Source organism: Leptosomus discolor, chromosome 3 (genome assembly GCF_034619465.1).
Source record: "Leptosomus discolor isolate bLepDis1 chromosome 3, bLepDis1.hap2, whole genome shotgun sequence".
Taxonomy (NCBI): Eukaryota; Metazoa; Chordata; class Aves; order Leptosomiformes; family Leptosomidae; genus Leptosomus; species Leptosomus discolor.
In genome coordinates this window covers 8,532,598-8,557,575 of record NC_141393.1, presented here as the reverse complement: position 1 = coordinate 8,557,575, position 24,978 = coordinate 8,532,598, and the positions used below count along the sequence as shown (strand labels likewise).

The window sequence follows — 24,978 nt, the reverse complement described above, 5'->3', positions numbered from 1 at the left end:
AGGTACCATGAAACCTAAATATATGGCTTTTTGTTCATTTCTTTCCTGTAGCTGAGCTCAGCCTGGTTTCATGAGCACAAAAATGTGCACGACCAGGGTGCCTGTGAGTGCCTCGTCCTTACCCTGCAGCCCCAAGGCTGAAGGTTGATTTACTTTGGCAGGTACCAGAGTTCTTTGGACCCTTCTCAGCATCAAGTGACTCCAGAAGATGCAGGTTGTGCCCCAGGGGTTCAGGGACCTGCAAATATAACTGGGGGGGGGGGCAAGTCACACTGAACGAACAGTTCTCTGCTGCCCATGCTAGCAGGATTGCTGCTGACTATTTGGGGGTGGGGGATGTAGGTATAGCTGAAAACAGCTTGGGGCCTCATCTTCCTGACAAAGAAATAAGACTTCAGCTCCAAACTGGTTTTGGCCTGGTTTCACTCCTACATACAAAGCATGGGGAACAGCATGCACAAGCATGCTGGCTCTGGCTATTGCTCTTACCCTCTTTTTTAAAAATCTTTTTTTTTTTTTTTTTTTCCTTCACTGAACACTAACCACCCAGTTCTGAGCAAGAAGACGACACTAAGAAATTGGTGGGTATGTATAATGACTTGTTTGAAGCAGACTTCAGTGTCAGCCTGTGGTGCAGTGGTTATAATCAACTGGAAAGAAAACGATTTAAAATAGATTCTGAGGGAAAAAAAAAATTAAGTTATTTTCCCAGACTTTTTTGGTGACATTTTGAGATAATTTCATGAAAGCTTCTCATTTTATATATTACATCAGCTCAACAATTTGATATAACTGTATATAATGAAAGGAAATTGCAGGCTATGAAATTTTCTTTAGACCTTTTAACATTGTTCAATTTTTTTCCCCTGCATAGGTTCTTTAATGGCAGAAGAACTGAATATCATGTCAGCAACTGACTATTAGATCTTGGCAGAAAGGTTTGCATGGGCATTTGTGACAACCTGGCAATGAAATAATGGTTAGAGTTGGCTGACTTCTACAGAGACAGAAACTTAAATGAGCTCCATTTGAAATTAATTGCTTTCAAAATACAGAATAAGGATGGCAGAAGGAGAGAGGAGAGTGTGTGTGGCGAGGGGCGGGGAGGATCCATCACGCACCTCTGGATACAGCACTACCGTGAGAGCTGTAGCTGTGAGACCAGCAGCTGGAGCACAAGCCTGGCTCCGCAGACAGCGATGCCGAGCGGCGTGCTGGCTCCAGGCCGCGGCCACGGCCAGGTCCGGAAGCGCTGCCAGACCCGGGGGTCTTTAGCAGGCTGGACCCCGCGCACTGCTGCTCGGGACTGAGGCCGAGACACGTCAGCAGGGACCTGGCACATCTTGACCCCTATCTGAGCGCACGGGGTGGATGCAAATTGCTGTGCGGTACCGCTACTAAAAGTGCCAGATTGTAAACTTTGACTTTCCTAAACCACGTTGCTAACTTTGCAAGCTTAACTGCATCACAGTTGAGTATTAGTTTAGTTTAATATCCTAGAAATAAACTGTGCTTTTTTTACCACCATGGTCGGAAGAAGCTGTTGGTTTTGCTACAGGGACTGTCATTCTCTGAACATGAGAGTGCAAAGCCACTTGCTTCACAAATCCCCCTGCCAGAAGATGGGGAACAGGCAACCACCAGTGGTGACAGGTGTTGAAAAGGTGGGAGAATTCTCACCGGCTGATCATAAAACCTATTTTCTAGAGGTTAAGCATTAGGGTTTTTCTTCAATTTCTGTTGGCCAACTCCTGGATTTTTACTGCAAACAAACAGAAAAAGTCCTAGTGTCCAGCCACACCCCTTACTATCGCACTGAGCTCTCCTCGATGTGCGCTTCCCCTCTCCAGCGCTGCCCTAACTCCCAGTTTAGAAAATCAGTTCCAAGCTGGGGAAACAGTTCAGCATTTCACACTAATAATAAGCATTAGTTGGTTTAACTTCGTATTCGTCCTCCAGGAAAGGACAGGCAGGTGCAAAGGAAAGGATCTGTGCCACCGAACGCAGGCTCCGCTTCTGAATTTTTAATCTCCTGCTCCGACAAGCGAGAGCGGGGTTACGCTGCTTCTGGCACCGCATGTAAACAGGCTGACTTACCCGGGAGAGGAAGGGTCAGCACTGCTGGAACACAGGGCTGGGCCCCACGCACTAGACACACCGATAGTCCCTGCAGACATTGGCAAAATTTTAATGACAGTACTCGAACTGTACAACCGAGACGCAATGGCAACGCTGACTGTACACAGTGTTTCCCTAAGCCACTGCCCAAGGGTCAGTTACATTTTAAAGATGAAGCTTATAAAAATGCACAATTCTCTCCCAAGATACTGTACACTATTCAGCAGGTTAAAAACTGAAAAAAATCTTTCATTAAAAAAGTCATTACATTATTTGTATACATCAGGGATAGTCTACATAATCGTGTTCCTCTAGAAAATATGTGCATTATAAATCATTTCCATGCAACACAACAATTTCTTAATTCAAAAGTGGTATAAAAAGACAACACAGCAGTCCTAACCACTACAACACCGTATGTAAAACAAAACAAATGTGTTAGGTGAGTAAAATACAGTAACAAAGATTCAAAAAGATGTAGATTTCTTTGTTTCCACCAAGTGACTACAGTACCAAAAGATACAGGTAACGTGAAGTGTGTGCAGTAATCATTTTAGGCAAAGTGCCTCTTCAACTACTTGTTTGTCATGCCAACCCGAGACAGACTGCTGTGTTTAGGATTACTGTGATGTAGCTTCTGCATCTAGTAACTCAGTATTCAATCACCTTGCAAGCTTAAGAGCACTGCACCTATAAAATAGTGTATCTATTGCATCAAAGTATAAAGTGTGTTGCTTACAGTTTAAAAATCTATAGAAAAAGTTTGGTTTCCGTACAAAAATGCTGAAATTCTGTCAAGATATACATTTTGAGATGTGAAATTTAACACATCCCCCGCGACAGGGAAAGGGGGCTACGACCGCGAGGCATTATTGAGCTGCAGCAGCGACCTACGCAGCGGCGTGCAGGACACGAGGGCGCTGTGGTGGCTGGTTTGGGGAACGAACACAGTCCGAAAGTTTCTGTACTTTACTACGCGACGTCACTGCTTGATTGATGCCAGCAGCATGAAAAAAGCACCGCAAAGAGTGTGTTTTGGTAGAACTGAAGATTCACGGGCTGCTTTCTAAGTTGGCGGAGGCCCGTTGGTGTATCGCAGCATGGGATAGAAAGAACGGGCGAAGTTGTTTGCCTGGGTGCAGCTGTAGTCTTCCTCAGAAGATGGAATCATGCAAGCCAAAAGTAAAAGCAGTAGAAAGAACAACTGAAGAGGTAAAGCTGCTCGTAATACACGGTAGAAGAAGGAGGGAGACCGAGGAATTGCTTGAATAGGTTGTGGATGGCTTTCACCTCTGAAAAGGAGAAAAAAAAAAAAGAGGAGAAAAAAGAGGAAAAGAGAAAAAGAAAAAAAAAAGGCACTTTAGAATTTGAATTAAACAAGCTGTTTTAGCTCCCTCTCCAGGGTTCACACCACCCTTCCAAGATGCAGGGCTGTGTACAGGAAAATGCACTGCACATAGACTTTAACTACGGCTTGAAAGCGTGCAAGACTGCTCCGCGGGAAGCCAGCTGCTGGTTTGGGTTTACTGTCCTTACTCCTGAAGAAGAAACATTTATTTGTGATAACTTAGACCAGTGCGTTTTTACCCTGTTTTTACTTAACATTTCCCAGGAGACAAACCAACCACTCTAAATACGTGTCGAAGTATAAAGGAAAGGCACCATTCGGAGCGATGAGGCTCTTGGCGCTACTGAGATCTATCCTTTGAACAGACCCTAACGTACTGGGGGTGAAGTTCTCCCTTTGCCCTTCATGGCTGCAGTGGCTTTAAGTCACAGGTTGCTTTTTCCAGCTACGCTGGTGGAATTAAACGAAGATTTAAAACTAAAATATTCCCCCATTTGGTACAAAAAGTATTTTCTCAACAGTAAAGACAACATTGGTGCAGGAGGGCTAAAGGAAATCATTCACCAAGGTGCAGCCCAGAGCTGGCAGGTAGAGGTGACACCACAGGTAGGCAGAAGTCACCTCCACCTGCATGTCAGCCCATGAGGAAACAGCTGCCCAGGTTTCTGGTGGCACTCAGCTTGCCTCTGCTGCTCCTTCAAGAGATCAGGCGAATATAAAATAATACCTTGTGCCGCTGCTGTTTCTGCCATCTGCAGTTCTCCTTACGGCGATCTGTTGAGAGAAAGAGCTTTTACAATCCAAGTGTCAGAAATCACAAAGAATTTCTCCTTCTCAAAAAAAAGGCAGTTGTAGACTTTAAAGTTCTGCTGTAAATTCTGTAATAAGGTACATGCATCTTAAAGGTAAAACGATTACATTTGAGGAATTTTCAGGCTAGATATGTCAAAACATGCTGTATGCTGATAGCAAGATATAGAAAAAAACCACTTGCCTTCTTCACAGCAGGGCTGGATTCTGCTGCAACTGGATTATAAACTCCTGAGTCCAAGTCATCCGGAACTAGCAGGAATGTTCTGGTATCCTAAAAGGTAACCACACCTTCCTCTTTAAAATGCATGTCCAAAGCCCAGAACCGAGGAAGTGCAAAGAGCCATCTCTCACTGCCTCTCTGTAGGCACACAGCCCATTGCCTCTTTAGATGTGCATAACCAGTGGTAAACAGATGCTCCAGTTCTCCAGCACAAAGAAATGTTTTACTATGCACAGCCCGAGGGAATTACGATGGAACAAGTGCCTACAGGTATTAACCTGAAAATATCTCTGACAGCTGTCGGGACAAGCAATGTCCTGCTACGAACTACAGCTCCTATGTGTTCGTTGCACGCTCCTAGCCTAATATTTGGTATGGATCATAGGATATTTCAGGTTGGAAGGGATCTCAGGAAGTTCAGCTAGTCCAACCTCCTGCTCAAAGCAAGGGCAGCTACGAGACCCCACCAAAAGCCTTACTCAAAGCTTTATCCTGCCCGCTTTTCAAACTCCTCAAGGATGGAGACTGCACAACCTCCCTGGGCAATTCGTTTCAATACTGTACACTAGCCTCATGGTGCTGAAGTTTTTCCTATAGCCAGACTTAATTGTCCTTTTTTCAGCTTATAAAGATGGAAGCACTTAAGTTTTGAGTCAGTCTTTCATAAATACCTTTACTCTTAGTATGTCAGTACTTTTCAGTAAGAAAGATCCATGAACAAGTATTTAAAGTCTGACTCACCAGATTTCCTTGTATTGTTTTTAAGTCATGTGAAACTTGTTCAATAAGCTGTTTCAGTTTCCTTCCAATCACATGGACCTTCTCATCAGCTTCAATATAATCACCGTCCGATTTAAGCAGCAGGTAAGCAGTGAGTTCTTGAAGTGAGTTTACTTTAAGCTGTTGTTCCAGCAGTTCTTTCTCCAGTTGCTTAGAAAAAAACAAACAAAAAACAGTGCAATAGATTGTTACTCTCAACTTTAAGGATGTTCTCATAAAAGGAGGAACTCTGAAGGCTTTGAAGAACAACTCAACCTGCCTGAGAATCCGCAATACATAGGAATGGCTATTACAGCTACATATGAAACAAAGTTCTCTTCAAGAGACAGGTCATACCTGCTTGAAATAACATTTAGAAATAGTTCTAGCAGTAATTAATCCATATGGAAGAGACATTAAATCTTGGAAACTGGCAGTCTTACTCCAGCACAAAGACTGTTCATAAGGAACTTAATTATGATGTGTAATTGTGGAAAATATGCCTCATATAGGCAATCTCTTAGTCCATTTCAGAAACTAGCCACAGCAGGTTCGAGGACAGGCTGCAGACATCTTGAGAAATAAACACACTGCTCTTCATTTTGTGGTGAGAGCTACTGACTCACAGGAAGAGCTGAGGTGCTGTAGTTAAGACTACACTTACCATTAGCTCCTTTTGGCATTCCAGTATTGTATTGGGGTCAGCATTTGGATCTGTGATTTGTGCTTCATTCCTTCGGCTATCAGCACTGGCTAACCACAGGATCAGTTTCTGGCTCTGATCATGGAAGTCCTAGAGAAGCAACAGATTTGCACGTAAGAGAAGAAACACTTTTGCAGTGCTTTCACCCGGCTCTGCCTACAAACACAACCAGACCAGATTAAACGGAGCCAACAACAAATTCATGATTAGTGATCCTACAACAACCTAATTAAACTATTCCACCTATGTAATAAAAGTGTATTATCCAGTCGAAAGACTATTTTTATTGAACCCCTCAAACCCAATAGAGTCCATTTTATAAGAAAATGAAGCGTCTTGGATTCTGAGCAACCATTCCACTGATGTACAGGAATTACTCCTCTGCCCTCCCCCCTTATCCACCCCTCAGTAGCACCCTAAAGAGGAGTCTTCCCTTAGAAGCTGGCAAGTGTATGCACCTGGCAATGCAGGAGGGCTTGTTGTAAACCTTTCCTCCAGCTGTCCAATGCATGAGTTGCTTTCTCCCAATGCAGGTTCACCTTCCGAAGCCTGTTCTGAAGCTCTTTGAACTCTGTGCTATCTCCTTTCTGGAATTCTTTGCTGCTCAGGTTAACAGAAAGCACCACTGCCTTGTAGTTATCAAATGCTTTAAGCATGTCCTGGTAGAAAAAAGAGGATTAGGAGCTTCTATGAATGATGAAAAACATGTGGTTTATTTACAATAAAACTAAGCCCTCAAAAGAAGCATAGGTGTTGGGAGGAAAGCTGTTTGAGTCTGGTGGCTTTTCAGATACCGCTAAGGAACATATTAAGGTACGTGGCCTTTTTTATGCAATTTTCTTTTTTTTTTAAAGCCAAAACCTTCACTTTGAAGAAACCAAATCTGGCTGGACTCGTGCTTCTCCCGAAGTCACAGGCATTATGGTTTAATCCACATCTGGATTCCTCTGAGCTGTCCCCTTCCCTGACATTTGGACAAATATTCCCATAGGTCATCACATGGTATTTCCTCTTGATTTATAAAAGTTTTGCCACCTTGGAATCCTAAAATAAAGCTGAAAGGGACATCTGCAGGTCTGTACTCCATCCTTCTGCTCCAAGTAGGGCCACCTTCAAACTCAGAGCAGGTTGCTCAGGGCCTCATCCAGTCAAATTTTGAGTATCTTGCAGAATGGAGATTCCCAAGCCCCTCTGGGCCCTTGGCCCCACACCAGGGCACCCTGTTGTAAGAAATGCTTTTTCTTCTCTCCAGTCAAGAGTTTCTGGCAGCCCATTTCTCTGACTTTTCAAGGTCCCCCCGAACAGCAGTGCCGCCTGCTTTCCACCTCTCCTTTAAAACTGCACGGGGAAATAAATAATACGGAATTTGCAAAGTCATGGCTGTATCATCTAACCATCTTATGTTAAGGTAGAGCCCTTATTTTTGAAAGTTTTTTAAAAAAATGAATGCCAAACAACACTTCATACCCTCAAGAAGTTTACAGTTTGAATCAAAGGTACTCAGTCATCTTCAAGTCGTGGGCTTTTGCAGTAGAAAAGTAAGAGCTGCAGGATGAGTCCTGCCATCAACACAGCTCAGATTGCTTTTCTTAGCAGCCTTTGTAACTGAGAGTGTCAATCTATATATTCTCAAGATCTGTGTCCCACTTGTTGAAAACCACTGGTCTAAATTACATTTTGCCCAACAAAAAAAAAAATCCTTCAAGCAACAAAGTTTCTTTCAATATCAGACAATACAAATGGTCCATCACAGACTTCTAAACACCAGTAAGCCAGTCTGCAGCCAAACTGGCTTTATCCTTATTCAGGGCAATTGGGATGTCTTGACATCTCATGAAATTCACGTCCTAAGAGTGTGTTGGCTCTTTTGGACACCCAGAGAAAGCCAAGCTGTCTGAAAAGAGGATTTACAGCCAGCTGGACTCTTAAGAAAATGCAGAAGAGAGAAGGAGAAGCTCTGCCGCTTGAAGAGGTCAGACACCCAACTCCAGCCTGAAGGGAAGCACCCCCATCCACTCGCAAGGCATCAGGAAACCTTTCCTAGCACTGGGTGCCTAAGGCAGACTGGCTGGTGGAATCAGAGTTGTTCTTACTGGAGTGCAGAGTCATTCTCCCTGGCCTAATGACTACTCAAGGACCTGTAGGCTCAACAGGCCTAAGAAATCCCTCATCTGTCCTACAGAGCATCATCCCAAGTGTGACGCCAAACTGACCAGCAGCCTCAGGATTTGGGTGACTCCGTATGAGGGTGCTGGCAGAAGGGTGAGCACACAGGGATTTCGCAATCCTACAAGCGTTAGGAACGCTTGCTCTCTCAGAGTTCAACCTGAGGCATTTTGTTACCCAAACCCTAGGGACCCAGCACTTACATGTACCCTGGTAACCTGCTGGTTCAACTTGCAGACCTGACTTAAGCGCTAATTTATGGTAGTCATAGCAGGCAACGTAACATGACCACACATGCTGACAAATGTTCACATTATTGTCTCTCTAACCGTTCTATTACTTGGCCAAAGATTAGCAGAGACTGAATTTATCTATTTCTTGTTTTGAACTAATACCTTCTATTTGATAAGAAACCTGCATTTGCTAAGCGAAAAAACGCAACTGTGCATTTTGAAAAGATGGACAAACCACTGGACAGAGGTGCTATTCAGAGGTAAGATTTTTTGCAAATAGAATCTTATTGCTAAAACCCACAGCTTTAGAGCAGATCTTTCCCAGTCTCCCTGCTGGAGCTATACCTTCCCCCCACATTAATTCGATTAAAAAAAAAAAAAAATAAAAAAAATCAGCCTAGACCTTGCAGCCTGTAGACCTGATGAACTTTCAATCTGTTTCTGGTTTGCATAGAGGGGAACGGCACAGGACAAGGAAAAAAAGCTGGTATCACTCCTCAGAATACCCAACTCCCCAAGATAAGGCCTGACCTCTGGCACCTGGGGAGCCTAAGCCCTCCTTATTTAGCTTCTTTTGATGTTTGTTTTCTAAAACAAAATGCCTAAAAAGAGAAGTTTGGGGCTGAATGTTTTGTTTGAGAGAGAATAAAGTCTCTCTGCAAGAAAACAGAAAGGGCAAGAAAACAGAAAGGGAGAGGTTTTTATTTCAGCCTGGCTGCCTGTTATACCCAGACATACTGCTTGCAAATGTCTGCAAATGAAGACAGAAGCACCTTGCTTAACTGTCCTCTTTAACCCTCTTAGCTGAGAGCAGCTTAGCTCCTCTGTGGCATATGCACATTGTTATTAGCATTCATGCTGCCACAGATCCTAGGAGCACAAAAACAATGATAAAGAGCATCAGCATCCCGAAATCCCCTTCTCAGTATGCCATAACCTACCTTCAATTTCTTGACCCTTTGTTCCAACGCCTGCATGCTGGTTGGAGGTTTCACTTTTTGCAGCTCTTCCAGCTCTTCCTCAGTTTTATCAAGCCAAGCAGAGACGTCGCTGAGATCTGAGTTCAGCTGCTGCCACTGCTGCAATTTCTGTTTCATCCTAAGTTTATTTCTGAGGTCTTGTGCTTGGATGAGCTCCCACCTATCAATAATGCCTACAAATGATAGAATGACAAACGTTTAAATCTCGTGTAAGGTGAAGAGTGTGTAACACAGATGCAAGAAGTTTTAAGAGTAAATTACTCTCCCATCTACTCAAGGCCAAATAATTGCTACCATATACCGCTGTTATCCACCCGTTCTTTCCTGAGATTCTGCAGTCTGTAAGTTTCATGTTACTGGTCAAGGTATCCACATGGTAATGCTACACAGGATTTTAATCACATCAACTGAAGATGTTTTAACTCACTTGGAAGAATAGAGCAAATCTAAGGAGAAAGAATCCAAATGAGCCCAGTCGTGTTTTGGTAGCCAAAAAAAAAGAAGTACGATCCAGCAGTTAGGACCTGGCTTTATATTTCACTAACTCAGTACTAAAGCAGACGGAGATGCCACTGGTGCAATCACTAACATTACCTCTGGAAGTGCATCTAAGATTTTCTCAGAGGTTTTCCTGTTCACCCCACGTATGGAACTCAATCCTGGTCCATTTGTGAGACCAGAGACATAAACTAAGTAAACTGGTGCATATAGTTGTCTTTTTATCACTTGATTTGCTTCTGTGATTGCAGTACAGATGTGTTATTACAATCTCGAGCACGTGAAACCAGGAATGAGGTCCTAAAAGGTTAAGAGAACCAGCTCGTTGGCCTATTTGGAAGAAAGGACCACAGCAAAGACAATGAAAACCAGAATACATTACCAGCTTTGACAAAACATTTCTGTAAATGGGAGCTGTAGTATCTTGTCATACAGAGTACCAATAACTGAGAAACTACAGCAACCTTACTTTAGACAGAGACACACTTCTTTGGTTTGAAATCTGATTAAAAGTCTCTGAAGTATTCAGTATCACACAAAAGTGAAAATGTTCCCATTCATGCCACCCAGCAAAGAGATAAAAGTATATCATGAGTGATAAAAATCCCAATTCTGGCAGGAAATACAGAAGCTTAGAACAGCAACGAGTTGGACAGTACCAGGCGAGAAGGCAGCTCAGCAAATCTTAGCAAAATACAGTAATTTAGAGGATAGCAAAATACAGTAATTTAGAGGATAGCAATTTACTTCTATTTTGCTCCCAAGGCAAGCGTGCTGCCTTTGTGCCATCTCTGTTTTGTCTCCCCTAGAGTCACAGCGCAAACACCACACCCACTCCTAATGCTCTGTACCTGACTGCTTCTCTGCAGCTGCTATATTCACAAGCTCTTGGTCATCTTGGGGTTCTTCATCGCTCATGTTAGCAGATGTAATTTTCTCCTTGTTGATGCTGCTGCTGCTTGCAGAGCTGAGCTGCTTCACCTGGAATGACATTTTGGTGGCTGAGCCCTGCAGGTTAACAAGTCATCAACGGTCAAACTTCATTTGTGTTACTTTGGGGTGGCTGGGCTGCCACCGAGCTCTTGCATGTTGGATTTAGCACTGGGCTTCTGTATCTTTGCTAACAGTTTATGCTGGCTCTCTGTGCCTTCTCAGTAAACAAACACAGTGATACTAATTATTACAAGACCGGACATGGCAAATCAACTGCTTTTGCGCTACATGTACCAGACAATGTACATTTGCTAATGGTCTTCGTTGGATTCTGGGTCTTGGCAATATCGACTCTAAGACTGGGTTAAAGATGACAAAAGCAGCCAGATACCAGTACCATCTTGTGCCTGGCAGCTGTCGGTGAAGTTGTGGCTGGCAACCAGCCACCAAGGCCAAGGTATCAATGAACAACAGCCATTTTGGCACATTTTTTAGTGCCCAGAAGCAGATTAAATGGTGGGTTGCATGCTAGAAAAGGACCCTTCAGATCAGTCAGGTTAGGAAAGGGAGATACGTTGGTAAACATCAAGGGAGGGTATTCACACCCTCTCCTTGTGGTGGGTTGAATTCTCCTAGACTTGTCCTATGACCACAGAGGAAGTAAGTTCCTCCAGACACTGACTGATCAGGAGCCTAACACGATTGTTTTTAATTGCTTTAAAGAAGCTTTTCGAGCGAGTGAATAGGAACTCTCACTGGTTACCTGAGCCACCAGAAATAATGTCTAAGTTTGCATAAAGTGAACATTCCCTCCCACGACTATCTTTTCCTTGATGCTGGAGGAGGGAAGAGGATGAAGTTGGATGAATTTACACAGGAACAACAAACAGACGGTGCAGTATAGGTTCAGTGTCCACAGAGCCTCCAACTCACATAGTCTGGCTTATAAGGTGTACTTGTCTCTGGACCAGACAACACGTTTCCAACCATCCCTGCCTGGTTGTATCGGTGTTTCCTGCAGACTGGGCTATCTGGAGAATGCCAAGGATGAGCTTCTGAAACAGACTTTCCTGAAACAAATAAAACCAAAACCATATGCCATGAGTGCAAAATCCCAGCTCCACAAGGAAGCTGTTGCTTTGTATTAAGTTAGAAAGCGCTCTGAATAAAATGGCATCAAGTTATGGCATAAAAATGACAGTTTTGCAGCTTTCCTTGCAAAGCATGCACATTTGCAAAACATCAACAGTGTTTCAAAGGTAATGAGATGAGAGCCATGCAGTTATGGGACATTCTGTTTTCTTCTGGAAAATGCTTGAATACAGGAATGAGTATTCAAAAAATAAAAGGCTGCACTGTGGTTTTGGAAAGTTTACATCCCAACAATACCATCACATATCTGCAACGCATTTCAATAGGGACAAGTATAGACATGTCCTGATTTGGAGAATGTTTGTTCTGGATTTAAGAGACAGGACACACATGGTTCTGTCATGTACAAAACACAAAAAGTACTTGCAGAGTTGGAACTATTACCTTCAGTAATTATGCAATCAAAATTAGAAACGACCAAAAAAAAAAGTGATACTACCCAGAGCAAACCACCAAGTAAGTACCAAAAGACTTTGGACCAATACAATGAAATGCACATTAACCACCTTGGCATTTACCAGGCAAAATCTAAATGGTATGTTCTTGACTGCTTTGTAATGTACACGTGAATACTGCAGCGTAAGAACACCATGACAGGATGAGACATGGTGTCCACACAAGGCAGGAAGTCAGACATTACATATGAGAGAGGTTGAGGAATATAGCGTGCAGCACAGGGAGATTGCCATGTTCAGACACATGCATTAGCAGGTGCCTACCAGAAGATGCTTTCAAAGTTTTTGTGGTCATTTTAAGATATGCCTCAGGATTTTCAGTGATTTCTACATCTGAAAAAAGAATAATGTCATTTTCCTCACTATTCAATACTTTCCAACTATTAAAAACAACTGAAACAATGAGGGACAGCAAAGACAGTAAGTTGTTGGTACTATTTTCATCAAACATTCTTAAAAAGTAAGGTTTCTAAAACCCTTATGTTTCTGAAAATATAAGCTTGGTTTAGACAGTACCATTCCTTTCATCGAGACATCTAAGAGCTGAGACTGCTCACATCTATTAACAGTACTTGAAAACCAACCAACAACGTGGGAGCAAGACCTCAATCCCCCTCCCTTCCCACACAGGGACATCCTGCAGTTGTCCATGTCAAAACAAACAGCTGGCAATCGACTCTCACCTGACAGAGCACTGTAGTATGTTGCCTCTTCTTCATCTTCGTGAGAGGAAGAACCTCCCACATCACCTGTGTGATCCCACTCGAGTGGGATGGAGTCAACACTGACAGGGGTTTCACAGCCTGATCTTTCATGACCTTGAGTAGGGGGCATAAGGTGGCAAAGGGACTGCGTTGAAGAGGGCCCCTCGCTGATGGCCTTCTTATGCCAGGGATCATTCTGGATTTCTCTGGAGTCTTCTGGATCTGTCTCATTTTCAGACGTCTCTTTTTCATCGTCCAATCCCTAAAAATAAGTAACAATTATTGCATATTAATAAGATTTACAATAGATCTATGCTGCTTAATGAGCTAATGATTGAGCCACACAGTACTATTGGGGATTGTTTCGCAGTCGGCTGCAATCATCAAAGACCACGTGCCTAAAATTAAAGGGAAGCATCATTTCTGCCTCATTCCTCTTTTGCCAAAACAATCCTCAGATCAGCAGCTACCTCTGCTCTTTCAAGACACTCAACCACCACTGTAACATCTCCCTCTAGTTTGCTGGGAGGGGTACCCACTTCCAAATGGGCTGCACAGGTCAGCAACAAAATGGTGCTCAGGCAGGGGTGAACAGTTACTCATAGATGTTCATGTTACTTCCTCTACCTGGGTTTCTAATAGATGTTCTTTCTTTTTGAGACAAAGCAAACTGAGAATCATCTAAATGTTCCCAGCGAAAAGTAAAGACCATGCTGCTACCCATTCAGGGTTGTCACAAGAAAGTAGACAGATGGAGCCTCACAAACAAATCCATAAAGAGATATTCTAAGCACGTTATTGGAATGAAAAAAAACAAAAGTGGTATTAAAAACATAAAAAAAGTTCTCGAAGCCCTCGAACCACTACTGTCTAAATATTAACCCTGTGAACTACCTCCATGCTATTACAGATTCTGCAGATGGAGCCCCAACAGAAGAGGCGTGAGGAGACAAGACTGGAAACAAAGATTCAGCGAAGCTGGCACAACTACCGAGGAGCTCCTGACTCCTTTGAGCTCAAACCGCTCAGTCAAGCTGCTTGGGATAAGCAATGAGCATTGCAGTTCAAACACCAAAATCTTGCCAAAGCATCAAAATAACTGTTGCTTCTTACAGGATGCCTTGAAGTCAGTCTTTGATGGAACCGGGCAACTCGCCCAAACACTTCCTGACAGTATCGATGAAGTTCTTCCAATTCGTCTTCAATCAGGGTGGCATCCAAAGGCTCACTCTTCTGAATCAACTGCTCCCCAAAAACGATTAGCTGATCAATCTTATTGGTGTTTAGTGTTATTTCCTGCTGGAAACCCTATTTGGAACATACAAGAAAAATAATTACTTCTGCAACGCCTCTTTCTAGCCTAAGGTTTGTCCTTTTCTCACTCATTGCAGTGAAAGAAAAGCAGCAATTGACATTGTCCAATTCCATTTGGCAAATATCTCTTTACTCAGGAGGTCCAGAGGTTTGTTTTATTAGCAGGATTAGGGTTCCAAATGAAGTGGCATTTTTGACCCACGTGTACATCAATGTGATTGCAGTGTCCTGAGCCTGCAGGGGATCACGATATGAGAGTTCACCTAATCAGAGTTTATTTTTCTTTGGGTACACACAATCTTCTTCTCAGCAGCAAAGAAGTTTGTTTGGCTGGTTGGGTCTCCAGCCTACACAACAGTAAATCTACATCCCAAAACAATTAACAGTGCAGGAAGAAAGGAGAAAGGAGCACATGAGCAGGTAGCAATATACTAGTGTGTTCTTTCAAATCATCGCACACGCCTGCTGTCTTATTTCTGTTTGAAAGTCCCAGCTACAAAGAATGTACTCAGAGGAAAGATCCCACCTTACTGACAATTCACAAAAACTCTCACCAGAAAAAGAAGACTGAATTTAGGAATGTAGCTTTTACTGTTAACCTGCATGTGCTCCTTTCCAGGCCAGATACACTGCCACTCCGTGTTAGGAGAAAATGGCAGGAAAGAACTGAGCTTGAACACTGAATCTGAATTTAAATACCGTAGAGTTTAATCTCGATTCAGAGGATAAGTCTTAGCAATTTAATGGTGTCTTAAAACAAATATAGCCCTACAGAGATCTGTTGGCTATTGTGAAGTTCCAGAAAAGCAGATCGTTCTGACAAGAGAGGGCAGCCCAATAAGATCAGATGGATTATATTAAAGAACTGCTTTATAAGGATACGTACATTTAACTGGCGCATTTTGTCATCAAAGTTACTTTTTGAGAAGTGCTCCACATTTGTCAGCTGGAGGTCCATTTCTGTGAGCCAAACAAGGATGCTTTCCCTTGTTCCCTCGAACTCATCTCTCTGATTGGTGAAGTGCTGAATAGGAAGAAGGGAGCCAGCGTTATAAGACTTCAGCTACTAAAAAGAGATGGTCACAGAAGCCCTCTGAAAACAGCATTTTGTTTCAAAACCGCTGTTTGCCTTAAAGGCCTTCAGGACACAAATGGCAGCATGACATGTATAAAAACTGCCCCCTTCCTGTAGTGATGCTGGAACAAAGTGTCCTATCTTAGTACACTGTTCATATAGCAGAGGGAATAAAACTTTAGCAGTGCAAGACGCTTCTATAAAACCATATTCTTGCTTCTACACTGCATACCTTCTCCCACATCATTGTATCAGTGTTAACAGTTATTTGGACTCAGGTTTAGTATCTGATTTGTTCTAAATTTAGAAGACAGACAAACAAAGCAAGCCCCACCTCTAATTAAAATAATTAAAACTATGACTTTAAAAACCAGTAAAACAACAGAGAAGCTGGATCGTGGATGACCACACCAGTGTAATTAATGTATCATTTGGTGTGGAAGCCAGGAGGAGCTCTGTCTGCTGCCATCTCCCACAGAAGCTGCTAACAGACATGCAGCTTGCGCTGCCCCAGTTCTCCTCAGTGGATTTACTGTTCAGGAAGGGGATCACGTAACATCCCAAACACACCTCCTAACTGCGCAGATCAAACCCCATCTGCGCTCTCACAGCCTCCTCCACTGACTTTTGGGATGTAACAGTGTTGCCTGTCAACTGCTTGGAGCACTTCTGTATTTAAAAATCAGGCAGCGACAAGTTTCCCCCAAAGCACAGCACAAAATATCTGCCCAGAGATCAGTTTAACTTGACAAGCAGGACACTTTGAAGCATCACAAATACACTCTTTGACAACATTCTTCCATCAGGCAGAAAGCACAGCAGGAGCTGGTGACAGCAGCGTGCCTCTCCATCACAACTCCATGTTGAAAGCCTTGTAGGTGAATCATAACTTGCCATAAAGTAGAGCTGCATTGTAAACTCCAAACCACATCTGCACTGGGGCCCTTTTGTCTCTCTGCCTCTTACTTATGGAAAGGTGCAAGTTTATGAACACATCCACCTGTGACAAGACTGGATAAGAGGAGAGTGGGATAGGATCACTAAGGCCTGCAACACGCCTTCCAAAATTTGCACCCGTTCTTCCCTTATGCTTCTTCAACTACCAAGAACTGATCTACCAAGGACATGTTTATGCCACGTACTTAGTGACCCTTCCAGAGCTGCTTTCCTACACTGACACTCAAGACACAAACCAACCCAAGACAGTCGCTCCAGCATGTGTTTTGCCCTCGAGTAATTCCTACAGAAACTTGCAAGTGCTCCTCACTCTCCCACCCCACTGTGCAATTACCTTCAGTCTCCTGAGAATGGCAGCGACCCGTTTCTGGAGATTATCCCAGCGCTGGTTGCCTTCGTGTACCATCTGCTTCAACTTGCTGGCCGAGTCGGTGCGGTTCTCGCGGGCCAGGCGCCTGTACTGCTTATTGATCAGCTCCAACTGAGTGAGTCGTTCATGAATTTGCCGTTGGAATGCCTGCAAGGCAAATCAAGGATCTCAGTTCCCTTGCAATAAGAAAGGATCTGGATGATACTATCTATCCATCAAGAGAGATGATGATCTCCCCTGAAAAACAGACCTTCCAACTGCAAAATTAAATCCAGAGAAGGACCCACATTTCTATCATTTCCTCAGACTTAGCTCATTAGGAAAAGGAAGAAACAAAATAATCAACCCACAAAGGTGTCCTGCCTATAAAAACCAAATCTTTAACTTATAAGCAGGATCTTGTCAGTTCAGAGCACTGGATTCTCCACACTAAAAAAAATAAATCAGACAGATACCTAGCAGCCACACACTGGCCGAATGATTTATGTCCTCTATACCACCACTGCCAAACTGGTGTTTCTCAGTGATCCAAGCATTTCACATCCACAAGTATTTAGCAGTCTGACCATTCAGCCTGCTGCTGAGCATAAAAAAAACGAAGCTAAAAAATTCACCTCAAATTTCTTCAGCTCCTCCTTTGCATGTGTATACAAAACCTCTGAAGAATTAGGCTTAGCTGCTGCCCTTTCAGATGTTTTCAGCCAGCTTTCAAAGCGAGAATAGTCTTCCAAAAACCTCTGCCACAGGCGCCAGGTTTCCTCAATTCTGAGAGGGAGATGCAAAAATGGAAAGGTTTTATTATGAGCTAACTATTAATTTTGGATTTTTTTTTCTTTTTCAAAATTCAGCTTGTGAAAAAGCTACAGCATTTCTTCAAAATGCTGCCATGGGCTTCTTTAGGAGGGGTAAGAAAAAGAGACTTACTTCATTCGCCTTTCCATAGACATGGCGCAAATGTTTCTCCACCGTCTGTCCAAACTCCTGGTAGTCTGCTGGATGGAGTCACACTCTGTCTCATTAGCACATGCATCTGAATCGTGTAGCAGGACTTCACAAATATTAAACACGGATTCCACTCCTGCGGTGTGTTGCTCTATGTCTCGTTGCAGATCCTGCCATTGGCAAAAGAATAGCTTGAGCAGAAGGAAAACATGCGCAGCTAGACTTCAGACATACCCTTTCAAAATGCTGCAGAGGATGGGAAGAGCAATCTGTGTGTCAGGAAAACCTTATTTAGCTTTAGAAAAGAGACCTGCAGGATGAGCTGTGCACATGACAGGCTGTCAGGTCAGGACAGAACTGCCACGCAAAAAAGGGATTGCCCAGCTTTGGTTTCTCAGTGAAAGCTAAATGTTCTCATTAACAGTGCGGACAATTTTAATGTGCCTTCAAAATCCAAACCTTAAATATACTGTAAACACATACTTGCTAATTTTCACAGTACAAGATGACAGTGTCTCATATCAGCTTACTACACTCTAAGACTTGATAGAGAACTCGTAGTACAGTTCGTGTACTTTACTGACTGTATGATCACAGGCTGGTATCACAAAACGTAAGCAGCTGTTACACTACTTTTCTTATTCTCTCTTGTACAGCTCCTGTTTTGACAGACTATTTTAAAGGGTCTGGCAAAGACCCTTTGTGTAATCTACACTACAGGTTTCTTCTCCAGAGCTTGCATCTCCCTCGTAGTCTGGTCTCTCATTCTGTACCTATAACTACTCATAAATTCAATGTAACTGAGTAACAGAAAAAGAAAGCCTTATCTAAATATTTCTTATCAAAAAGGCAGCTCTCTACAATGCTACCAACTGTAAATACTAATGAAATTACAGTGTCTACTCAATTTCCATTTTTTCAACCCATTTCTGGCTTTCCTAATGAAGGATCAGGAAATCCAGTTACACTGGATTTACAGCTGTATTAGTGAAAATGAGAATTTGGACCACAGATTACAAAGCCACCCTACTTGCACTATGTTGTTGACATGATTTCATCACTTTTGGTCATGCCTGGGTTCATGGAATAACCCTAGTCAGAATCCTTGCTCTTTTCCAAGCTGTCATTCCGACTGACTTGACCGTATTATTGTGAAACAAAGACAACTAAGTAACTAGGCCAGGAACATACGCCGAGTCCAAAAAGGTACTTTTCCTTCAACTCTGCACAGCATTGCCCAGAGACCTTAAACTAACTACATGCTACTAGACTTCCGCATCACTGAAACAGCTTTGAAATATTAAAATTAGTATTATTCATGTTCTAATCTTCATCCTTTAGTTGAACAAACATGCCATAAAACATCTCTGTGAATGCACAATGCTTTTAAATGTCATTATTCAAGACCGAACAGGTAAAGCTTTTCCAGTCACGGATGTCAAACAAAAGAAGCCTGTAGGGCTTATTTCTCACCATCACTCTGCTCTTGCTGAAATAATTGTTCTGATAAAACCAGGAAAGATCTTTTCACTTGTTGCGTTCAGATAAAGGTTCCTCTAATGTGGAGTGAAAGAGTTTGTGTTTCTTTCACTGTGGTCTTTTTAGTCAGCACAGTCTTCTCACACTCAGCCTGCTAAAAGGTTACAGTACAAGAAGTCTAGAGGTGCCGAGGTCTGTGTTTGAAACAATCCAAACAACAAAGCAGTAAGTAGCTCTGAGCAGCAAATGATGGCTCTTACAGTGCGCTGAGGCTTGATAATAATAATGAAAAAAAAGAGTTTGGACACGATTCCTTTGTGCCCCACATTCTTCTCTGACTGGCAATTTATCACAGCCTTTGAGAATGCAAAGGTTTGGATGGGGAGGAAATACTTCCTTGTTGTTTACAAGAACACTCACAACGCAGATGAAACCATTAGAGGCACTAGGCCAAGGCTTCTAGTGTTTGACCATGTCCTGCAGTGGAGCTGGTGGGAGCCACCTCTACCCTTGTTGCAGAGGAGCTGGCCCTTCCCATGATGTCTGGGACGTGAGTGGATGGAGAGCCATACCAACCAGCAGAGAACGCAGCCCTCAGGTCTGGGTTGCTCAGGGATCTTTCCTTAGACACAAAAGCAGCCACCAGAGAGAGAGAAGATGGAAAGGATGGGAAGAACATCCATAGGTGTTCTTAAAGGCAGACGTCATAAAGCTTCCATGCTTGACGGCTTTATTCTTGATCCTCAGTTTTAGGGGAAATATTCTTGTTTAACACAAAGGCCAGACGACAACCAAGGTCATTCTCAGCCTTCCCAGGGAGGCACTTTGAATGTGGGCAGACTTACAGCACAGCCCTGAGCAAAGGCTGACTCCACCAACAAATCTGGGCTCTGGAGAAGTGCCTTTTCCTTCCCTGGCTGCTGGAGAGAGACATCTACTCCAGGACTGTCCAACTCATCTCACACTGCCACTTGGCTGGGATAGCTGGCATGTTCACCTGTGCCCAGTCCTTGCCATCTCCAGCACTTAAAGCTAGCACAGATCCTTAAGATCCCCCTAGTAAGCCACTGTCTTGGATAAATGCCTACATGCACTCAACCAACACCCAGCGGTGCTAGGCTAGTTCCCACTCATGCCTCAGCAGGATTCACGCACCATCTCACCCAACCCTGAGGGGATCTTCAGAGCCTGCCTACTGGATCAGGCCTCAGTCAAAGGTGTGTTTGCACAAGTTCACCCTCCAAACCTTAAAACACCCTTCTCTGCCAAGCTTGCTCTGCTGTCTGCAAGGAGGGGAAGAGAACTGAGCTAGTGAGGGCAATACATCCAGTCACAGCACTTGAATCTGTCACAGCCAGTTTGCAGGAGACCCAGCATTCATGCCTTGTCAGCCTAAGTCATCCTCATGGATTTTGCCCACTGTCTGCGCCCTGCCCGGCCCGTATGAAGTCTGCTGTACTTAACTGAGCAAACTATCACATGTAAGAATGCTTTTGTTTGTATTTGCACGTTTTTCTTGGGTGGAGGGGGAAGAGAGAAGCAGGGGTAAGTCAACACAATACTGAAATTACAGCAAGCGAATAAAAATTTTCTATGTAACGCATCTTGGCAGGAACATGCCGTGAAAAGCAAACAGTTAGAAGGCCTTGCTAAAGAAAAGAAAAGGTGATTTTTAAACCAGGACCAATTGTAATCAGCAGCATTTTAGCTCATTTACTCTGGCTGCTGCAATTTCCCACCTGCTGTTCTGCCAGTCTCTTCTGGATTTCTTGGTCATCACAGATGTCATAAACAACAGGCTTGGAAAGCTCAGACTCAATCCGGGCCAACCAGGTACGAAGGTTACTCATGTTTTTGTCCAATAGTTGTATAAAAGCAAATGTTTCCTTCAGTTTCTTCACCCTGAGCAAACCAGGAAGAACATTGTGTTATAAAGATCTGCAATCGGTGGAAACGATGTTAGCAGAAGGTGATGACAGGCATGGCTGTATGAAGCACTTACTGTCACACCAAACTGTTGCCTGTAAATCAGAGCCATGTTTTAGTCAAAACCTACCTAAAGTGGCTCAGCAGGCCTCTGTTCTACAGCTGCAGGAGTGAATTTTTGTAGCCTCACTCATCTGCTAGTAAGCTCTTCAGTCAGTTCTTGGACATTTGTCCAAGCGGAAGTCGGTACTGTAACATGCCACAGTTAAACTAAAATGGGTATCCATGGTCTGATTTTCCTGCTGTGAATTACGTTTGGTGTCTTCTTCGGCAACCAACAGGCCCACCCTCATCAGCAAGGTACTGCTCCACCAACAGAGGCAAACCACAGGTCCAACACCCCGAGCAAACGGATGCTGACAAGAAAGAAGGCCTGAACAATGGCCACTGTAGAACTTACAGTGCCACAACATTAAAAGCTCCTCTAAACAACACACTGAAACGTGCAGAGATGTGCCAGACTCTCTTGGTGGGTGAAAATAAAAAACTAATCCTGAAGAGGGAGAACATCCAACGGCTGGAGAGAGCTGTGCAGCAGACAAGCAAATGAACCATCGAGACCATTTACTTTTCTTACAGCTGTTTGTAGCTCAGCTCTCAAACTGCAGACAAACTTTTCTTTATTTCCAGCCTTTACAGTGTATTCCCATGTCAAAACCCCTTATCAGCCCCTCAAATTATCCAAGTAGCATGTTTGTACATTTTGGCAAATTTGTCCCCATGTGTTGGAGGAATATCTGTTAAACTACCTCAATGCTCTCAGATCTTTCCTTCACACTCTCATTTATTGCAATTCCCAACAAAAATTACTAAAAAGCCCAACACTGGGGTGACACTTATCTCTTCTGACTTCAGATTGATACTGGAGCTTGCCATCTCAACGTGGGTAGTTAATGGAGAAAAAACCCAAATAATCTAGATCGTGATTTTCCATCAGATCTGTCTTAAACATCCAGATCACACGATGAGATGAGCTGTATCAAAAAGTACTTATTCTCCCCATGAACTGCAGTGATGTACCCTGCAGTGCTATAAACATCAACACTGCAGATGCTAAAGTCAGGTGAAATAATTCCATCCCTATCCTGGGGAGAACCCACTTAAACAGCACTGCTTCCCAGTGCTGTCCTCCTGGCTGTCTGCATCCCTCTGATGTCTAGTTCTGTCCCTGTGCCTTGGGATGGATTTTTGGACCTCGCATGTGATTTTAAAAAGTTGCTGCCTGGTCTAGCAACTACCCAGATAAGCCTCATTATCTAAGTCGAGTGCAGTGCAAAAAGCTAAAGTATGCATTCGTGAAAAGGCCAATCGTTTCCCATTCATTAGCCACCATGACTGGGAACTGTCACCAGCTAAGCAAAACCAGCAGCTGGGACTGGCAGGGCAGCTTGTACAGGGGATCACTGCATGTCCCAAAACACAGGGGGTTGTTGAGGGGTCTGAGACGAACCCTAACGTACCCAGCAACACCAGCCTTGTGCAAGCTAGGGCTCGGGCAGGGCTGGGGGGATGTAATCTCATCTAGTGCAGGCAGGGACAAATTACACCAGGACAGAAGTGCTCTGACAGGGTACCTGGATGCTGGATTCATGCAAAGGACCTGTCCCTCCCTGCAAGAAACACGAGGCATTTCCTGGGCCACTGTCCTGCCTGCTGCCAAACTATCCCAGCAAGTTTTAGAGGAAAGGGGTCCAAACTGCCTGTAACCCAGTGGCTTTTGCAGTTGCCTGTTGCAGCATACGATACAATGACAGACGATATGCAGGACACCTAATCCATAATGAATATGCTGCTCTGTAAGCAACCTTAAGGTAATGAAAGAGGATACATATGTCAGCTAGACACCTGATTTAAGGTAAAGCACTTCCGGCGGAAATGTGGGAATGATCCTGCTGCATTTGTTCAGTCCCATCGGTTACTGTGAAGGTACAGGGTAAGGCCAGCAAACGTGGAGTCTCATACAGATCAGCAGCATGGGAAGCACCTTCCCCTACATTTTGTCCCAAAAGGACCAGGCAGTACTTTCAGTTGTTTTACAAGGAGGGCGAAAAGAGCACAGTCCTACACTAGGACTCCTGGCAGGTACTGAGCAACTCTGCACTCTCCAAAACATAAAATTAAGTCTTGTCTGGTTGATGCAACTCTGCAAGCCAGCCTGAAGGATGTGGCCCAACTCCATGGTCCCCCTTGTTCCTGCCTTGCACCCACAAAGCCACTGACAGTGGTGTAAAGTGCAAAGCAGCTGTCTCTGCCCCTTTACACTGACGGCGCATTCCACTGCTGCAGCTGATTGAGAGGCAGCCAGTGGATGACAAAAGCATTTAGCTGCTCTCGATTTCCTTAACAAGCTCTTTTCAGAGCTCTGCTCCCAAGTTCAACCTGGTATACAGAAGGCATCTGGCTCCCAAGCTGCTACATAAATCTTCCTGCTCCTGGTTCTGCTTCTATTAAGTGGCACTCAATGAACACGTCATACTCTGGTAACTGTACAGCATTTTCTTCTGCTATCATGGGCTGGCAATAATTTACCCAGGAGACCTCGTTCTTCCTCCATTATCCCCTGCTTCTGTCCCACCAGTCAATTTGGATCCAGTCGGTTATGATGCTCAGCAGGGCCTGTGACGCCTCACGGCATGGGGCCCAGCAAAGACAGATGACTTGGGAACGCTTCTCCCTGGAGAGATGTGACGATATAGGCTCTGTGTTGAGCACCGAGGTAAGAACCGCTAGAAGAACCAGGCCTGAGGAAGAGCCTGAGCCAAACATCTATGCTGTTGCACTGTTAACTCTGCATGACTTCAAGCCAGTTGAGAGGAAAGCAAGGCTTGATTGTTGTAATGTCCCCGACTGTATCCAGCGGCAATTTGTTCTCTGCATATTCTCTGATGTTCCCCTCTAGTGCTTTGGAAATGTCTCTCTGGCGCCTTGCAAGACATGCACATGTTGGGACCATCTGATGCCTCAAGTGACCTGCTGAGACCGCAGCTTATTGTGCTGCACAGTATCATCTCTGCTTCTTTGTATGAGGACAGGCTGAGAGAGTTGGGGTTGTTCAGCCTAGAGAAGAGAAGGCTCCGGTGACACCTTAGAGTGGCCTTCCAGTGCTTAAAGGGGGCTACAGGAAAGATGGGGAGGGACTCTTTATCAGAGAGTGTGGTGATAGATGAGGGGTAATGGTTTCAAAGCAAAAGGAGGTAGGTTTAGATTAGATATCAGGAAGAAACTCTTCACTGTGAAGGTGGTGGTGAGGCACTGGCACAGGCTGCCCAGAGAAGCTGTGGCTGTCCCCTCCTTGGCAGTGTTCAAGGCCAGGCTGGATGGGGCTTGGAGCAACCAGGAGGTGTCCCTGCCCATGGCAGGGGGGTTGGAACTGGATGATCTTTAAGGTCCCTTCCAACTCAAACCATTCTATGCTTCTCTGTCTGTATCCACCTGTTTCCCGTCCTGAACTTGTATTACAGAAAAATTCATGAGTTGCAAGACATCTTTCTTCAGTCTGCGTATTGGATAACAGATAGGTGAACAGAGCCAAGGAAGGCCAAAGCAAAACCAAGGGACATTAGATTACAAATAAATGTCTCTATGACTGACAGTGTAATAAGTAACATGTTGTGCTTTGTTCATTAAACCTGTATGGGAGGGTATAGATGAAAGATTTATGTGCTCACAAGAAGGCTTGATAGCTCAACTGAAGGACATTCGGCAAAGTAAACAAGACCCGTGGCTGAAGGGGTTGAATAATCACATTCTTGCATAAGTTCACCCACAGGGCA

At 43.9% G+C, this 24,978-nt stretch overlaps 1 protein-coding gene across 1 annotated transcript in view; it reads right to left on the bottom strand.

Annotated features, from left to right (window-relative positions):
* Positions 1–3,184: 3,184 nt before the first annotated feature.
* The window catches only part of SYNE2 (spectrin repeat containing nuclear envelope protein 2), a 209,083-nt gene continuing 187,289 nt past the window's right edge, over positions 3,185–24,978 (bottom strand). The window contains exons 101-117 of the mRNA XM_086462965.1: positions 20,959–21,121; positions 17,723–17,910; positions 17,413–17,563; positions 16,763–16,945; positions 15,283–15,420; positions 14,196–14,390; positions 13,062–13,344; positions 12,643–12,711; positions 11,705–11,841; positions 10,690–10,819; positions 9,302–9,513; positions 6,420–6,620; positions 5,923–6,051; positions 5,241–5,429; positions 4,461–4,550; positions 4,194–4,240; positions 3,185–3,410 (exon numbers count right to left, since the gene is read on the bottom strand). Of these exons, the coding sequence (XP_086319091.1) occupies positions 3,185–3,410; positions 4,194–4,240; positions 4,461–4,550; positions 5,241–5,429; positions 5,923–6,051; positions 6,420–6,620; positions 9,302–9,513; positions 10,690–10,819; positions 11,705–11,841; positions 12,643–12,711; positions 13,062–13,344; positions 14,196–14,390; positions 15,283–15,420; positions 16,763–16,945; positions 17,413–17,563; positions 17,723–17,910; positions 20,959–21,121 (2,731 nt within the window). The remainder of the gene's footprint in view (positions 3,411–4,193; positions 4,241–4,460; positions 4,551–5,240; positions 5,430–5,922; positions 6,052–6,419; positions 6,621–9,301; positions 9,514–10,689; positions 10,820–11,704; positions 11,842–12,642; positions 12,712–13,061; positions 13,345–14,195; positions 14,391–15,282; positions 15,421–16,762; positions 16,946–17,412; positions 17,564–17,722; positions 17,911–20,958; positions 21,122–24,978) is intronic.